This window comes from Dromaius novaehollandiae, chromosome 12 (genome assembly GCF_036370855.1).
Source record: "Dromaius novaehollandiae isolate bDroNov1 chromosome 12, bDroNov1.hap1, whole genome shotgun sequence".
Taxonomy (NCBI): domain Eukaryota; kingdom Metazoa; phylum Chordata; class Aves; order Casuariiformes; family Dromaiidae; genus Dromaius; species Dromaius novaehollandiae.
This window is the reverse complement of record NC_088109.1, coordinates 24,144,312-24,162,869: the sequence shown is the minus strand read 5'-3', so window position 1 is coordinate 24,162,869 and position 18,558 is coordinate 24,144,312. Positions and strand designations below refer to the sequence as shown.

General features: G+C 44.2%; 1 protein-coding gene across 6 annotated transcripts in view; it reads right to left on the bottom strand.

Moving 5' to 3' along the window:
- LOC112989685 (contactin-4) overlaps positions 1 to 18,558 on the bottom strand; it is a 355,336-nt gene that overhangs the window by 82,158 nt on the left and 254,620 nt on the right. For all 6 annotated transcript variants that reach the window (XM_064519224.1, XM_064519223.1, XM_064519227.1 and 3 more), the window contains one exon: positions 393 to 596. In XM_064519224.1, the coding sequence (XP_064375294.1) occupies positions 393 to 596 (204 nt within the window). The remainder of the gene's footprint in view (positions 1 to 392; positions 597 to 18,558) is intronic.

Genomic DNA, 18,558 nt, shown 5'->3' with positions numbered 1-18,558 from the left:
TGGGAAACACAGCCTGTGCTACCAGTTACTGAAACAACAAAGTGCTTTGGTTCACTTTTGGGTTGCATAAAACAAGCAAAACTACAGTATATCCAAACTCTAAAACCTATTTTATTTCCTGCCTTTGGTCAAGTGTCCCCAGGTTTTTCTTTTATAATTATTGCCTGTTATTGCACTGTTATTGCCAGTGGTGCTGCAAATTTCGCTCCGGCATCAATAAAAACACTAGTGTGTGCGACGCTGAGCCACAGCTGCATTAGAGGTCTCTGGTTCTCCCTGAATCTGTGAACTCTTGAGCAGAAATATTTTAGTCTGTTGCTTATTTTTGTGTGACAGGCAGTTCAAGGCGACTGAGTGAAGTCCCCCAGGCCGGCCCGCGACCCCGCACCTACCATCATTCCTGAGGACGAGGGGCGTCGGGGGCCCCAGCACCCGGCCGTTGGTCACCGCGTTCGTCACCACGCACGTGTAGTTGCCGGCGTCCGAAGCCTCCACCTTGGCGATGTAGAGGTTGCCGGTCTCCTGCGAGACAAAGCGGCGGTTGTCCTGATGCACGAACGACGGGTACTCGTTGAAGATCCACGCGTAGGTCAGCTCTGCAAGCACAGGGGGGTCGGGGCGTCAGGGCCGGCGCGCACACTGCCGCGGGGCACCGGCAGCCCCAGCCCGAGCCACTCCGAGCCTCTGAACACGATTTTTTCTGTTTCCTCTGGTTAGGCAAATCAGGTATCACAGCCCGCAGGATGCTAAAAACACTTGCAGTTCACCAATTCCCATCATTACGGCTATGAACGTAAATTTCCCCAAGCGACACTTCCGAGCTTGCGCGTGGATCCAACGCTTCCGTTGCTCCTTAAAGTTTTCCCAGTCCAGAAAATCAATTTTATAAGGACCTCACCTTTCTGTCATGAACACTTCCACCTTCCTGACTTTTTCTACTCCTTTTTCCCCCCTTTGAAGACAGTTTGGAGGAGGATCTGCCAAGCCACGTTACCCCATACTGTGCGCTTTATCCCCTTGGAATTGCTGGAACAGCTGAAAGCTGAACACTAAGTTAAGCAGCTGTAATCTGCTGTGTGACTAATTAGATAATATTCCGTGTTTTATATCTCATCTTTAGAAGTTATTTGAGCAATAAAAAATGACAGAGACACACATGCCGCAAGTGGTTGCAAAGTTTGTAAGTGAGGTTAATGTAACATAACCCTATTATATTTGCCAAAGACTAATGCCCAAACGCGCTGAAAACACTTCAAGAACTACAGCGAGCAAAGATTGCTGTAGTTTTCTAAGGGAACACTAATTATCCTAAAAAGCATATTCATAGCTAAATACTCTAATGAGTCATAACTGTAATTGACCTTGACTACCATTAGGTACTTTTGAAAATATATTCTGCCCTCATGTCCCACTGTTTACACAAATAAGAGGCTGAATGCAGATTGTTGGCTTTCATTTATTTATTTTTAACAACAGGATTATAAAATGCCTGCTTAGACTTTTAGGAAGATATGATAATTATGTTTATGTGGGAATATCTAATCATCATATTTACACATGTGCATCTAATTATAAGTAACCTCATGCTGATGTCAAGAGGATACTCAGAGCAAACAAGGTAGCACTTCTCAGCTGGCTTATTACTTTGTGCAAGTAGTTAATTTTTTTTTTTTAATTTACTCTCGGTGAACAATTAACTTGCTCCTCCAGAAGCACCAGCAATAGGCGAGTAACCATTACTGCTCTGAAATGCATTTACATGAGAGTGCATCTTCACGCTGCCAGTTTCTACTAAGATCCCCCAAACTCTGTAACACTACTACGTTTTGCATCGACTGTGGAATGGCGAATCAACCACACCTTCCTCCTAAGGACACAGCAGCACAAGGGATCTTCTGGCTCGTCAGTCCCTGCCCTACCCTATCCTTCCCCACCTGAGGCACGAGCTTGCATCGTGTCATTAACAAACATATTTCAGAAGCAGCAAGCTTTTTGGCTCCTACTTTTCTACTGGAAGTTAGTATTATTTTAATTGTTAACCTTCTAATCTCCAGGTTAAATATTTTCATTACTAGTTTATACCCACGTGTTTCTGAGCTGATAGTGCCTTTAGCTTAAAGAGTTCTTGCCTCTTGGCTGGTGAGAGCAACCAAGAGCTCGGCGCAAACTCTGCTTCGTCAGCTCTTCTGTCTTCGTTTTTAAGATAGGCTTCCCGGTCTTGTCATCATTGTATACCATACTCAAAAAGTTTTGAAAATTTGTGTCATTCCAGTTGAGTGCTAGGTTAGAAACCCTGGGTAAGCATGTCACGAGAGAGCAGAAGGCACACGCGACGTCGTGCAACCCTAAGCAAGTCTGAGCAGAGGGAGCACGAGAAAGTTGTGATCTTGGATGCTTTCACACAGAAAAACCCAACCCCGGCAGAACTAGAGGGGCCCCTTTTCTAGGGTGCAGAACCTCAAAACCTCCCCCAAAGCCCTCTTCAGATTATACTAATTTTAGCTACGCGAAGCTGAGGAACCCCAGACCAAAATCTTGCACATAATAAAGAACGGACGTTAAACAACTCTGCTTTCCTTTCATTGTGCCAAAATAATTGTCCACAAAGATACAACTGCCTGAATTACACAGCCTTAGATATTAAGAACAGTCCATTATTGCTATATGTTTAAAACAACTGGATAATTCTCTCTCTCTGTCACGGGACTTAGGAAATGCCAAGTATGAGAAATAAAGCAGACTGGAATATCTAGCATTTGCTTGTGTAGCAACATGTAAATAAATACTGTATCACACTCACTTTGATTTCCTTAGAGATCTTACTGCAATATTTATGGCTTTTCAAACTTGACGGATTTCTTTTGATAAGGTTTCACATACTAATTGCTCTGTAAGCGATAGACAGTTCACATCCCATAGGCAATCTGTAACAACTGTGTAAACAGACACTTAAAATACAGTTGGAGACAGCTTTTGGTGACTCGGAGTGATTGAAATGTTTACAGAAGTTATAGACAAGGAGTCTTCCAGTACAAAGAATGAACAGTAACAAAACAATTTATGGTTCTTTAATTATGCATTAAACTATATAACCTTGACGGGTGTATTACGAACTTCCTTCTAATTTGGGTCCCTTTTCATGTAATTTTATTTAATTTACAATGCTTTTAATTTCCCCTTTAAAGCACATTCAACTAGGTCTCTCAAACACAGAATATTGTCTGCAGACTTCCGAGCCAAATTTGCAATTTGTAAAAATGAGCATAAACACCACCAGCTGCAATCCCAGCGGCAACAGCGGGGAATCTGGCTCGTCACCCACCGCAAGGCTCTACCTTACACTTCCACGCTCCACTTCGTTGCTCTGATGGTCTGGACTTTCATGATAGCTCAGAATGAGATGAAGACTCTTGGGTGGCAAATCTTCGCTTCTGCAACAAGCATCAGCAAGGACAGGAGGATAAAGAAGTTGCTTGTAAACGTTTGCTGGTAAGGGATTCACATGCAGTCTCTGCACCCTGTGTTATGGAACCACTCAAACCATCACCAGATGGAAAACATTAAACCCTAAATGACTACATGAAGAGCCTTCTTCGTCTCTCCAAACCCTTGCTGATGGGCTACACACGCATGGACACTTGCAACACCCACACTCTCAGCACAGTCATGGCACATTCATTGCCAGAAGAAGGAAAACAGATTTCTTTTTACTGAAAGAACTCAAGTTCCTGTACACAAGATACCAGGAACTGCTCTAAGTGTCTAGAGCAATGAAGCCGAGATGACAAAGATAGGGAACAGCATGTTACACTGTCCCATCACTCGCGTACTGCAAGGGAGCCTATGGAAAAATCAAGCTGGCACCGACAGCACAACGGTAGAGGTGGGGAGCAAGCTGTGCTGCTAACGGAAGCTCGATTCGGCTTTGCTTGACAAGAAGGGCATGGACATACGGAGCTGTAATCACACTAAGATCATACGGGAGCCAGGGAAGTTCACTGCACGCTGGCAGATAAAAATATGTTGCAGTGGTCAGTGCTACCCTCTTCTCCAAGCTCCCTCCCCTGCCCCATAGCAGAGGCCTGCTAGGAGAAGCTGGATTGAACGCAGAGAGCATGGTGCATTGCCCATCAATATTCTGCCTCCAGATTCATGATCTGCAGGAGAGGATGACGGGCGGCTCGTGGCGGCAGACCTGGAGACCCCACTGCATCCATCTCGGGAACCCCGGACAGCAGAGCCCCGCTCCCAGCCTGCCGTCCACTCGGGTTACCCCTGGTCAAAACGGAGATCTTACCGGGACCTGCACGGCAGCAGCACACAAAAACAGAAGCCCTTTTCTTCATTGCTTTTACCCCCTTCAGAAACTCTGCCGCACCGCTTGCTGCCCCAGCCATGCAATGACCTCCGTGAAGCCTGGGCTACCCCGGGTCTCAGGAGCAGGTATACGAACCACAAACACACACGAACAATACGTTAACAAGTACCATGCAGCTAAAATCAGAACCCAAGGCCTCTGCTGCTACTGCATGGCTAAATAAATGTCAAGGTTGACCAAAATTTAGACCAGAACAGATGACATCAATGCTAGCAATTAAAAAAAAGGTCGATTATTTAAGCCACTTGACTATAGATTGTGGAGTTTAAGGTACGCAAAGGTCGACAGACGAACCTCAGCATCCTGGCGCGGGATGCAGGGCTGGGAGAGGCGCGGGGGTCCGGGCCCCGAGGGCCGAGCGGCAGCACCCGCGCGCCAGGCGCAAGCAGCTTCGTTCAACGCGGCGGTGCTAAACGAGAGACCCGAGAAGCGCGACCTTCACCGCTCCGCCTTCCCGCACGGTTTTTGTCTGTGTTTTTGCTTGGTAGAGTACCCGGCCCTCGGGGTCTGGATTTCCACATGCAGATTCCTTCATTTTTCTGAAGTATTTGACAATAAACTCTATTAAAGCAGTAAAGTTCCCCAAGTTCGATTCCCAAAATAATTTCTGCTCGAGATGAGAAACATTGCTAAAACATTGTAAATTTTGAACCTTAAATGATATCAAGTTGTGAAAAAACGTTACTGAAAATTGAACAGAAATTCTACTATGAGTAATTATTATAATTAGACCATATGATTTGCCAAAATAACATTCTCGGGTCTTTTTTTTGTCACATTTGTGCTGTTTTGTCTTCACTTCGTCTTTGCCTTAAAGAACGAGAACTCTTTCCTTGATTTTCTTTTTTAAGCTCTTTTCCATAAAGACAGGGCTGCCACTTAAAAATGTCTCTGCAGCTATTATGGGAAAAGCTATTAAAATATCATGATTATGGTTACCATAAAACTGAACGGAACAGTGAAATTTTGAAATTAATATTAGCAAAAAAATGGGGATCATTTATCATTTTTAATAAGAACAGTGTGGTACAATACACTGTATTAGTTTTTACAGGCTTTACTGAAAGTTACAGAGATTAATCCAATCATTAATGATTCCTATAATTTATGTATTATTACCTACTATGTCATTCTCAACAAGCTGAGCAGGCGAGAACTGTTATTCAGTGCGAAACAAAAGAATTGCAGCGTTTCCTGTAAATGTTGATGTGTAAGAAATACGCTTCATTACACGTGGCAAGAAACAGATAGGAAATTAAAGTCAGGAAGAAAAAACCCTCCCTTCAATCCAAAGCAGTATTAATGATAATTGTAGCAGCGCAGCATTTTGGAAGAGGAGTACATAATTTTGAAGCGTTCTGAAACGAAAGGTGGAGTTCATCCTAATATGTCATAAAAAATGACAATTTATATTCAGATATAGCGAATACTGCTCTGGGAGTGAGGTCTGCACTTTTCTTGATCATGTACTTTCACAAAATTATTATCGCTATTTCATTTTGCAAACGTGATTTTATTTTAAATACAGGAACAGCCCAAGTTTCATTATCTATTTAATTCTGCACCTCTGCTTTCGCCTGTCATAGATGAGCTGCTTTCAGGCCCAAGAGACAGCAACAGCGACGCCGTGAAAAAGTTTTCTCGAGAAAAGCTCTTCGTTTCAGCCCTCGGCTACTGCAGCACAACGGAGGTTAACGGTGGTGGTAGCAAGTAAATGAATCCAGCATTACGCTCTTACATAATTTAGTATAATTGCACATTTTTGGGCCCTCTAGAGTGTTACTGCACGTTGCACTTTGGGTTTCCATCAGAAAGGCCCAAGTACGCAGCAGCCACCCCTTCTGCATCTGCTGAGCTCCAAGGTTGGACGTGCTCCATGGTCACCCCGGCGACTTGCCTTATGTATCCAGAAACTACAATAATTATTTGCACTATGAAACCCCGAACATACCCCATCAGTTCAGCAAAGCCATTCAAACCTTAAAGCCACACTGAAGCCTGGTTAAGACCTATGTTCATTTGCAAACTTCCACTGTTGTTTGTGAAGGGGCAGCGCTGCCTGCCCGGCTCCACGCCAGCTGGGGTCTGTGCACACCATGCGGCCGGGCTCCTCACATCGCATCAGCTGCAAACGCAGCAACCTCCCTGCTGGCTGTGGCAGACCAAGACAGCTTCTTGCCTGTCCTCATCATACTCCAAAACCTCTTTAATCTTTGAAAAGTAGGCTAAGTCTCGGCACGGTTGAAATAGTTTGGCTGCATGAGTATGCAATGGAGTGGAGCGGGCATACCCGCATGCCATGCAGCGCGCGGAGGCAGCGGTGGGCTGGGAAGCTCCTCCACAAATCCCAGAAAGTTGCTCTGGACGGAGCGAGGAGAGGAAGGGCCCCTGCCTTCAAACACGCTCTTAACCCGGACGGCTTACGGAGCATTAAGTCTAACCACGCACCCAGATCGTACGGCCGCACTGCTGCTCGAACGGTTGTTTCTATTCATGATAAAACCGCGAGCAGAGATAAAATCAAAATAAAGAAGTTTGGCTATAACAGGTTATTTCACATTTGCATTTTTCATGGCCTGCAACAAAGCCTGGGTGCAAGATCCATCCACAAAAGAATCCAGCTGCAGCACTAAACGAGTTACACTGGGGTAAAGCTGCTTAACGACACCTCCAGCACGTGTTTGCGACAGCGTTTTGTGACCGGCTCGACTGGGTAAAGGCTCTATCGACCGTAATGTTGTACAAGCTCCAAAAAGACTGGGGTTTGGTGAATGGTTTGTGTTTTTCTCTTTTTTTTTTTTTTTTTTTTTTTAAACTCTGCTTGCGTTTCTTGGTGTTCACATTTCTTAAGAGGTACTAACAGAATATTTTGATAGTTACGGCAAATTTAGGAAATGATAAAGTGTAACTCATTATCTGACGAGTATCCTGCGAGTTCATTTTGTATTCTCATCTTGCTTACTAAATTTTGCTGACGGCTCATAGGGGACACTCGTAATTTCACAATTTCACTGGGATTTGATTGCTTAATCAACATCCTTCGCCCCATGAATAACATAGTAAGAGCTGAAAAGGAAGCTTAATGCATGACAACACAGTGTCCGTGTGCAGTGAGAAAGGGAAAACAAAGGATTACCATGGAAATATGAATCTCTAGCATTGCATACAATATTCTTTGCCTTACCTGTAACCCTTAAGTTCCTTTCCACCTATACCAGTTATCTGTCTACAACTCAGTACTGCGATCTTTGGAGTTTCCTCGAAAATTTGCCTTCTTTTCCAGTTTTATTATAATAGTACAGCTGCATGAATTATGCAGTGTACACATTACTTTTGAGCCTAGGCTATTTCATTGCCCCAGTAGTACTTTGAATCAATTCATTTTCTTTTCTTAAATAATTGCAAAAGACTGTAAAGGAATTAACCTGGATGCAAAAATAACCCAGCAGTTCTTCCCTTTGACTCTTTGCTCTGCAATCTCCATCATGCAAGCTAAATAACATCACTTTCCGCACCCTGAATCCAAGCTTTAACAAAAAGAATAATGAATATGATTAATCTAAAGTTGATAACTGGTTTTGGAGTGTTTTTGGAAGAACAATCCTGTATGCAAAAGCTGACAGTAGAGCTATCCGGTAGACTACCCCGCAGTCAACCAGCCAGCCACTGGCACAGAGGAACAGGCTATCCTTGTCAGAGAGCAGGTAAAGTAAAAAAAAATTGAGTCCTTTACTAGTATTAGTGAACCAGTTTGCATAATTTCCTGCATTACCTGTAGAAGGGTACGAAATAGCTACTATTCAATATGGTCAGTGGTGACACAGCTACTGACAAAAAAAGTGTATCTTTTTATTGGAGCATTTGCCAACATTATTTAAGCAACAGTTGTTACTTTCCTAAGACCTTCCTTCATGCCTAATGGCTTGGCAGAACAAAGTGATCAGCTTTTACCTGCGAGCTTAGGAAGTATTTCTATGATAATGAGGGAAACGCTATGTTATTTAGGAGTTTTGCTTGAAACTATGGTAATTTGTAGCTGTTACGGGAAATATCACTCCTGCATGATGTACTCCTTGGGACCGATACAACCAACCAGATCAGAGTCCAAACAGGATTCGTGAGGCTTTAAAGCAATCAGGTAAGTGGGTTAATATGATGGGGATCATATAGATATGGAACCACTGAAGAAAGCAACTAGAGCCTGTGCGGTCATCTCGACCAGTGATAACTATGATTTCTTTGAGGTTTTTTGAACTTTTTCTTAGAAACCGCCAACAACAAAGTTCTCTGTAGAGTCTAACAGGGCTCAACACACAACAAAGAGAGCAGCACTACACTGCAGGCTGCATTCCCGTAATCTCCTAAAAACATATTAATGGCACCTGCAAGTGGTCCCTTTCTAGATCATGAGGAATACTTGTCCTTGAAAACACAACATGTCTGTATGCTTGTTGGTGCTGGTTTACGGCCACAAAACAGCTGTGTATACACGCATACGTATATGGATAAAAAGGCATGTATACACTTTCTAATGCTACCTCTTTTCCATACTTTTACTAAAGAACAATGCAAATGTACAAACTGATGGCATGTGCATTAATGAGCCAAATGTGCATAAAAGTGGTGAAAACGTGCAGATCAGGCAAGGTTTGTGCCTGGCTCATCCTTGGGTCACCCTTACGGCAACGACACTGGGGTTTGCAATGGGTACAGCACTGTGGTTGCTGCCTGACTCCTTGCCCCTGCTCACCAAGTGACCCACTGCGGAGAGTGTAGCACGCGGGTAATGACGAAGGCGAGAGGTCTTCATTACCTGAAGTCCAATCAATAATCGCCTTTATCTGCTGCATCTCCATTTTTCTGTATCTCTAAAATAGTTAAATATTTGATGGCTGTACATAATTGACCTAGCTTATCTCCTACAGACAGAGCCCGTGCCCAGTCGATGACTAGCTCTACCAGCTGCTATAGCAACCGCAAATGCTAACGACGCCTGCACCGTGCCATTTGGGATGCTGACAAATCCGCACCTTCGAGTCCCCTCGGGGAGGAAAATCAACAGCAGCCTTTATCTCTGACTGAATGGAAAACATCGTGCGATGGAGAGTCCCATGTCGTCGTATTTATCAGACAAAGCTAAATACACAAAGCTACTTCTAAAACTTCTGATGGGCAGCAGACTTGCCCTCCTGCCCCCGCACCAATCTAGCATATAAACCGACAGGTCTTGGAAGAAACTGCATGCAGGTTTTGTCAGACAAGGTTCATAAAGCCACTCCGTTTCATGCCCCTCTAGTTTAAATGCGAATTTCTGGAGTTAGGCTCCATCCAGCAGAATTGCTCCTGGATCAACAGACCCGTGGGACGGGCAAGTCCAGCCCAGGCCCAGGTGCAACTCTGAATCGTACCAAGGGACAGCAACGCACTGTAAACTCAAAACCGGATGGGTTGGTGGGCCCACTGGCACGCAGAAGAAGGGAGCTATGAATTTAAAGCTTACGTCCAGCACAGGAATTTTGTGGGAAAACATCAGGCCATCCTGGAAGGAAACACCACCATCAATGGCAGAAAGGTGTAAACCGTACCCCTGCACAGCTGGGGCAGCTGCTTTATGGGGAAACAAAGATTACAGGAAAATCTTATTCAGTATGCAATGTGGCATGTCACGTAACTATGTCTAGCCAACTTCAAAAAAGCAACAGCGCACAAAGCACTCACGAGCGGATAAATAACTACGTATTTGCTATAACCTGCACCTCTACTAATCACGTAGCACCGCGCTTCTGGGAGCCCGGAGTCACACGCTTGCTCTCCTGTGACACTGATTTAAGTCAAGATGATTTCACGGCTCTTCCCACTGAGCAATGTATACAGCCGGATGATGCTCCCTGTTTTTAAGCTGATTTCAATGGGGAAGTTCTGGTAAAAAAGAATAACAACTTGATGTGATCCACAGAGCGGCATCACCCCCCTTGCAGAGGAGCCACTCATCCTCACCTGCCAGCCAGGGACAGAGCAGCTCGGCGGCAGGTACTGCCCGCAGTAAACAGACAGGAGAGAGAAGAAAGACGGGCTCGAACAAAAGAGAACGGGGACTAGCTGCTAATTACTTAGGGCCAAACATCAAACGAGAATAAATATGCTTTAAGCTAGTAATGTTTATAAATGACACTTAAACTGATTTTTAATTTTGCCCTGTGTTTTTGCACTGCAAGATTTAATCATTACTTCTATTTTCCAAGCTTGTTACACATAAAATGCTACATATATCACCTTAAGGAATGACTCAGATTTAATCTGTCAGTTTGTTTTTTCCTTTTAAAGTCAAGAGATAGTTAGCCTAAAAATCTTTTTTGTACGCTTGCTTCAGTAAAGCTAAAGGTCCCTGGGCTTGTTTAAAAACATATTTCAATGTGACCTAGCTAATCCTTTAATACCAGCTTTCACTACCTTTGATCAGCCTCTTACTGTAGCTATAAGAGATTAGATCAAACCTTCAGAAAAAAAAAGTTGGTTGTGGAGAATTTTCTTATTGCAGTGAATTAGTATTATGAACAACTCCAAGGCTGAAATACCGAGCAAAACAGTAAGGGTAACGTGTCCTTTAGGGGAGATCTCGGCACAGATAGGCATTTACAGGTACTATTATTTAATGCCGTGTCACCCTCCTGTAGTATACAGCTAGTAAAAAAACGATTCTGCTTACATATTCGACAGATAAATAATGTTTTGATACATACCAGCTGGAAACACTGCTCCATTACTAGTCTATAACAGCTCCTCCCTTTCTCTTTCCATGATGATTTAAAAACCCCCAAACTTTCCCTAAGTTGAACTCTTCTACAATTCTACTTTATTTCAAAGACAGAAATTTTTTCTTTCAAATAAAATAGAGATTGTGGAATTATTTTCATGCAACATTAAGGCTGCATATTCAGACACACATATCAGGTAACAGAAAATGTCAAAGTTAAGGTTTTCATAGTAACCATATTCCGTTTTCCAAGAAGAAAACATTACCTCAGCAGGAATGAGTGATCGAGCAGTCAGGACCGCTGACTTAAATGAAGCTGAGTGTACACCCGGGGATCTGGAGAACCAAATTTGATTGCAAAAGTGGAGATCTATTAATATTGCGTTTGTGCCAACAACTTACTTTCTATTACGACCATCTCAAGAGACTCGCAAGAAGATCAGGCTCCCTGGTCATTTTTGACAGCTCTGCTTGAAGCAGCCAGTCACCCTTTGGACTGTTTCGAGGATAAGGGTGGTTGCAGGATGGCTGGAAGATGGCTGGGAGCTAGGCTCTGATCTCCAATTTATTTTATATAGAGATCACAAGATGCTACAACTTTCAATACCTGCCTGTTGACTCAACGCTGTCAGACGACAGACTTCACTCGGCCTTCGCCAGCCCCTGGCTGTCCCACCCCCTTCCAACACCACCTCAATCTTCATTTAGCGTCAACCGCAACTTAACAGGGAACACACCACATGCCTGGCTCGTGGATTATTTCTTTTTAAATGCGTCATGAACTGTCACTGATAAATAAAAAAATCCATTCATGTCACGTTCCTTATTATTTCAATGCTTCCAAGGTCTTTCCTAGGAAGAAGAGCCTCTCGTGCCGCGACTCGCCCGAGCGCAGGGCGACCTGCATGTGCTGGGGACGCGGCAGAGGTCTGACGGGACACCGCCGCGTTCAACAGGGCACGCGGTTACCAGCGGGGAAGGCCAGCGGGTAGGTGATGGGCACGTGTCACGGCTCCCGCTGCGAACACGCCCCGGCAGACCATTAGTCTGCACAAAGAGCTGCAGCTTCGGAGTCGTTAAAGGTAACAGCCTATACGGTTCCTGCCTAAATTATACGTGGCGGGGCTACGACACCAAGCGTGGCCAGACAAAACAGCCATGTGCATACAGACGAACACATACGACCAGAGGAAGAGAAAACTGTAAGTGAATTTGCTCTCTGATTTAGAAATACATCATGAATTTCTAGGGACGGATCCTTCACTCGGCAAAAACTGATGCAGCCCTGCTGACAAGTGATGGATGCCCGTTGAAAATCTGGGTCTGCGTGCTGTGCCAAACCCTGCCCACAGCCTTGTTCTGCAGCTCCTGCTCACAAAAATCCCTCCTGCCAAACTGAGGCAGAGGACACGCGCAAGCAAGGGGCACCAACTCACCTGCTGCAGTTCCTGCAAACCTAACAGGAACTTGGCATTCACAGCAAATACTATTGCAAACATTCGTAATTTCATAAAATAATTAAAACAGCGTTGCACATCCTCTGTGTTCCCAGAGCCGGCGTCTGTCCAAGCTGACAGAGAGGCACCGAATCAATGGGACAGGATCGCTGCAAGAGCACATCTTCCCCCCGCCCCCCCCCGCATGGGGAAAGATTATATCTCTCTCCTTTATCCCTAAATATGTTGATAAACTCGTACACACACTGAATCAGCAGTTTTAAAGAAAGGATTATGTCAGATTAATTTTAATCTAATCCATTTCTATCTCCTGAGAAGCTTTTTACTTCTTGCTCTTAATAATTTAAACAGCGACTGTGGCATAATATAAAAAATGAATGATGGGAGATGCACTTTAAATGGAAGTTACAGCTCTCGATCTCTTCTCATTTAAACGAGGGCTTCACATGCCCGATTTTAAGCTGAAGGTCCCCGTGCCTGCTGAGCTGCAGCGGTCCCCCCCGGGCGCAGGGGACACGTGGCTCAGCCCCGCGGCACTGCGCGAAGGATGCCCGGCTCGTCCGGCCCCGCGCAGGAGAAGGGCTGCTGCTGGTCCCGACTCGGGCAGCAGCAGGTTTGGGGGAGGCTCTTCTCTGCTCTTGGCCAGAGAAGTCCCCTGGAGGCTTTTGGAGCCCAGCAGAGCGTTCCTCCAGCAACTGCCTTTAACATGCTGGTGCTCCTTTGGATCCTGGAATTTAACTCGCACGTGACTTCAGAGCGGCCACTAAGATGGGAAATTGGTAAGAGATTCAGATGTTTTTGATGCAACACCGTTTACTCTCGAAGCGTATTTGATGATACCATGCACGTGTGAAGTAAAACGCAACAGGTTCCTCGCCTGGAGGCCCAAGGTGGCCACCAGTGAAGCCCCTCTCGCTCGGGGGTCGTTGTACGTGGCGGTACAAAGCTTCCCGGCAGCCTTCCCGCTCCCCAGGCCACCCGCTGCTAAAAACACCCGGAAACACCCTTTCTGAATTCCATCTTTTCTATTCCACAAAAAGAAACCCGATCGATGTTTACATGTGCCCCGAGGCCGAAACGACGCCCCGGGGCTTCGTGCCCCGCCTGCAAGCCCGTGCCACTGCTGCTGCCGAATTCACCAACGTCGCAAGCATCGCTGTCCAGCGCTAACGCAAAATAGCTCTAATAACAGCTACTTTTTTCTTTTTTTGCAAATCCCAGCGGCGTGGGAACAGCTCACCTGCTCCCGTTTCCACTCCAACCTCCAGGGCAACCCGTGAAAGGCTGCTCAATGACCCAGCGGTCTGACAAAGGGTTCAACCAACGAAGCAGCACTTGCTCCCAGCTTAGCACAAATTCTGCGTGGTTTCCTAGAGAAAGGGAACTTTTACAACCGCACTGTCGATCCATCTGTCAGACGCTCCTCTCTAAATTAACTTTGCACTAATCCAAACCAAATCTGACCAAGCAGTCGAGACACAGGATACATTAAGATAGGGAAGTTCTCACAATGTCCATCGCAATCCTGACTGAAGACAGAGGAAAAACCATTAATGCCTCAATAAGGAAAAGGCAGGGACAGTTCAGCACTTCTGTGGTTTCTGTGGCAAGAGGCACTTGGCCAGGCTTGGGCACAACAAATACAGAGAAGGACAAGTACTTGCCGGATCCAACCTCCTGCTCTTCTAAAGGTCCCACATCAACATGAACGAGCCATGTGAGAAAGATCCGGCATCGAGAAGCTGATTTGAGAGTTGCAGGCAGAGGTAGCTGAAAGATCTTGATCAAAACCATTCTGATTTGGTCATCTAGACATCCCTGGCATAACGTTTCATAGCAGGTGAAACAGGTTAATGCTGCTTGGACAGAATGAAAAAATTCACTGTTTTTAGATAGACATTAGATGGAAATGCCCTCCTTTCCCCAGCCTCTCTGGCTATGTGCTGTTTCTGGAGTAGTTTCTTCTCTTCACATTACGTATTTCAAGATTGACTGTATAAATGGTTTCCAAAGTTTTAACATAAACTGTAAAAGCAGCAACAGAGAGCATCACAAATGTCTGCTCCCACTGTAAGGGCTATGGCTGCATCTGTGGAGCTTTCACCTGAGAATACATTTATTAACAACATATTAACTATCGATTAATGACAAATAAAAAGGAGGTGTGACAGTTTCCAAAGAAGGGAAAGAGCAATTTTAAGGTTAGTAATATGGGATGGTGAGTAAAAGTGTACAAACACTTGATGCCAAATTATGAGAACTCTGCTCCACAGCCCACCCCGTAGAGCAGTACCACCCAGGTGGAGAAAGCCCCATACGGGATGGTGTGAAAATGGCTGAGAACTGCTTTTTCCCTTCTGCACTGTTCTGCTTAGTTTTTCCAGTGTCTTTTCCTTCTCCTTGTACTACGCAGCTGGGGCTTTATAAGCAAGTGAGAATATGAGACTTGATTTGTGCAACACATCATTTAAGAGACAAAACCCTCAAGCCATTCATCCCATACCATGGGCCACCAGCCAGACTTACAGCCAAAACATTTTCACTGCTTGCAGCCCATGAAGCACCCATCATTGCTTAAAAAGGGACGGGACCAAGTGAGAATCCCTGCACTAATCATTTCTCTGCAGAACTCAGAAGTGGTCTGAGCTCCGCTGCAATCAGCCAAGTGCTTTCTGAAAACATGCCTGGTGTCTACACTTCACTACCTACCACGCCGCACGAAAGCCTGAGATTGAGATGAAATCAGAACTGCCATCTCTTCTGCCAAATACTAAAATTTAGTTAGTTCTACTTGATTAAGCTGTGCAGCAGAACTAAAAGTTCTCTGGGCTATTGAAAAAAAAGGCAAGAGAGAACAGGAAAAAAAAACCCCAACCTTTAGTAGTGCATCACTTATGTGAAAAGATGTGAAAATAATTCCCTGTCAAGATTTCAGCTCCCAGACACGGACTGCACAGGTGTAGTTCCAACAGAGTCATGGCACAAGATGGCTAAGAGTTATTTGAACAACTGAACTTTAATAAATCCCCTTCTCCTTGGGAAGATGGACTTTTACAAGGGGATTTAGAACATGAGCACGTACAAAGAGGTAGAAAAACCATCTTTAACTCCTTATTTTCATGTAATAATAATAATAACGAATGCTTTCAAAACTGGACACCACCGGCTAAGGCTCTTGCATAAAGAGATAACAAGATACAAATAAAGAGGTCTAATTTTAAGCACGCTGATCTGCAAATGCTGGCACACATCTGTTTAATTGGCAAAATGTACACCGTTTTATACATTAGTAGATCAAAGTGATACAAAAACTGCTGAATTCTGTCTCTGTTCAGTCAACACAGAACAAGCTACCAAATGCATAACCCTTAATGTAAAACAGTGGGACACACTGCACGTCGGCCTGCGTGGGTGTCACTCTACTGGGGCAGTATTACTGACTGGAGGAAAAAATAGGAAATTATTTGTGTGGCAAAGAACAGAGGGACAAGCTGTCCCGGGAATAAAGGTTCAGGACTAGAAAGTGGGAAGATTCAGTTCCCAGGTCATCTGGACTTCTTCGGTGACCCTGGGCATGTTGTCAGGAAGAGACAGGTCCTCTAGAAATCCTAGCAAGTTTCCATTTGCACAGTTAAGCACTTAGCTATCTGGAAAGGTCAAAGCTAACTTCTGTCTACCATAGGTTATGGGGCTAAACTAAGAGATGTGACAATAAACACATTATAGAAGTGATGAGCAGTGATGTGGACAGAGAGAACAAGACTCTTCCACCAGTGCTCCACGTACATCCATCACTTCTCCCACTGCTTGGAAGGCCGAAGCCTTCACTCTACCGGATTTTCCCACAAGGGCAGAGGCACAAATGTCATGAGAACATTGTGGATATAATTCCTTGTGCAACGATGAGCCAAGAGAAAATTGGGGGGTGGGAGGAGTGAAGGAGAGCCCTCAAGACAAAGTGAAGTGCTCCCTTATCTTCCCAAAGAGGGAATGTCATGTAATCTATTTTAGGGAGGGATTTACAAACTTGGGTGTTCTCCATGTTTATGGGTGTGCTGCCAATCCTTACAAGTGAAAGCTGCATGCGTTTATACAATTGTTTTTTTTTTCAATCTCTAAACACACAATGAAAGACTGGAGATATTAGAAGATACTTGCTAAAATATTAACTAACCTGCCCTGAACACCAAATAAATCTAAAGAGGCAGCTAAATGACCCAGTTCCCATAACTTAAATAACTATTTGGCATAAAAGTTTATTTTATTTTATTTTAATTTGGAGATAAATTTAAAAGGATAGTGACCTCCAAGTATTTCCCAAGCATATCTTCTATGGAATGCAAAACATATTCAGAGCCCTGAAAAATACAAATGAGTGCTTTCTTTACTTTTCTTTTTTTTGGGTGGGATTTTTTTTTTGACTAACTTGCCAAATATTTTTAACTTGCCAAATCTGATTATACTGAAAAAAGCAAACAAGAAAGGCCAACCTATATCTCCCTCCAAAGTCCCTCTCAGAAGAAACAATGTTTTGACCAAGAGCTTTAAATTAAATGTTGTTTTATATTGTGAAATGCTTGTTTCTAAATATATCTAAAGGTAATAAAAAGGCTTAAAAACACAAAATGGAATGACATACTTCAGACAACCCAAAGTTATTTTTTGTAGTTTTTCTTTTTCCTTTTGCCAGCAAGCCCCCCCAAATCAATTATTCATACAGCTCTTCTGAAAAGAGACAGCAGATGGTATTGATCTAACAGTGCTTTGAAAACGTAAAGCAATATAGCATTGTTTTTATGGCATCCAAATCAGAGGGCTCATCCTAAGAAATGCTGAGATACCACAACTAGTCTCATCAAAAAAAGTCATGGAAACTTTCTGATGCTCCTCACGTCCCCTGAACTGTTGCCGTGATGAGAACGCCCCACGAGAGGTACCAGCCCTGGCGCTGCCCCGCGCCGGCTGCGAGCAGGACCCGCGAGGGCTGGTTGCAACAGAAGCAGCATGGAGAGCGTGCAGGCCACACAACAGCTCACATATAATTTTAAGCCACTTCATCTAAAGGTAAGCTTTTAGATACGTAAATCTTATTTACGGTTCTCAACTGTCCTTTCCCGTCTGCAACGTCTACAACGTGACCACTTAAATCTCCACTGTAACTGCTCCTCATGCTGCTATATATGCACTTTATGCCATGTTCCCACACCAGTTTTTATTGTTGCTTCATTTGCTCCATGGGGTTTCATAGTTAGAATGGCCTACACAACACCATCATTAGGCTTTTTAATTAAAAAAACAGAAATAACGAGGGAAAACCCTACATGTGCAGGGTAGTTATCTCAGGAAAAAGCGAACAACTCAGGTAGGCTCCTACCACTTCTCTGTTTTATACTGACTTTGTATGTGTGAGCGAATGAATGGGGAAGGAAAAAAAAGAGAAATGAAAACTTCTAACAGCCAAGGTCCTGTGAATACGGCAGGACGGGCTTCAGGGGCTCCGGCAGCGGCTGGTCCCGGAGCAGAAGATGTGACAGAAGCAAACGTTTGATTCACGTGTATTCTGGTTCTTATTCCAGTGACTTCCTGAACTCCAGATGAACACTGACTTTCCAAATTTCCAGCACTCAGCAAGCACTCCATCATACCAGGCGATCGCATCATTATGCTGCTTAACAAAATGTAACACCATGATGCACCGACCTGACAAAACGGTCACTCCCTGCTGAAAACGCACTGCAAGAAATACACGTTTCTTCTTCATCTGAGGGGAGCGAGGTGGAAAAAAGGCTGGGTTCATATGGTTAATCTCCAACTGATATTAAAATAAGAATCGTGAAAATACACGGAGATGCCCCAATTACTCCGTGCAGCTGTATTCAGTCCATTTTACTATGCTGAAAATACTTGTTAATCATTTGGACTCATTTTTAGGAGGAATTGCTAGGAACATTTAAATAGTGGAAAGCTCT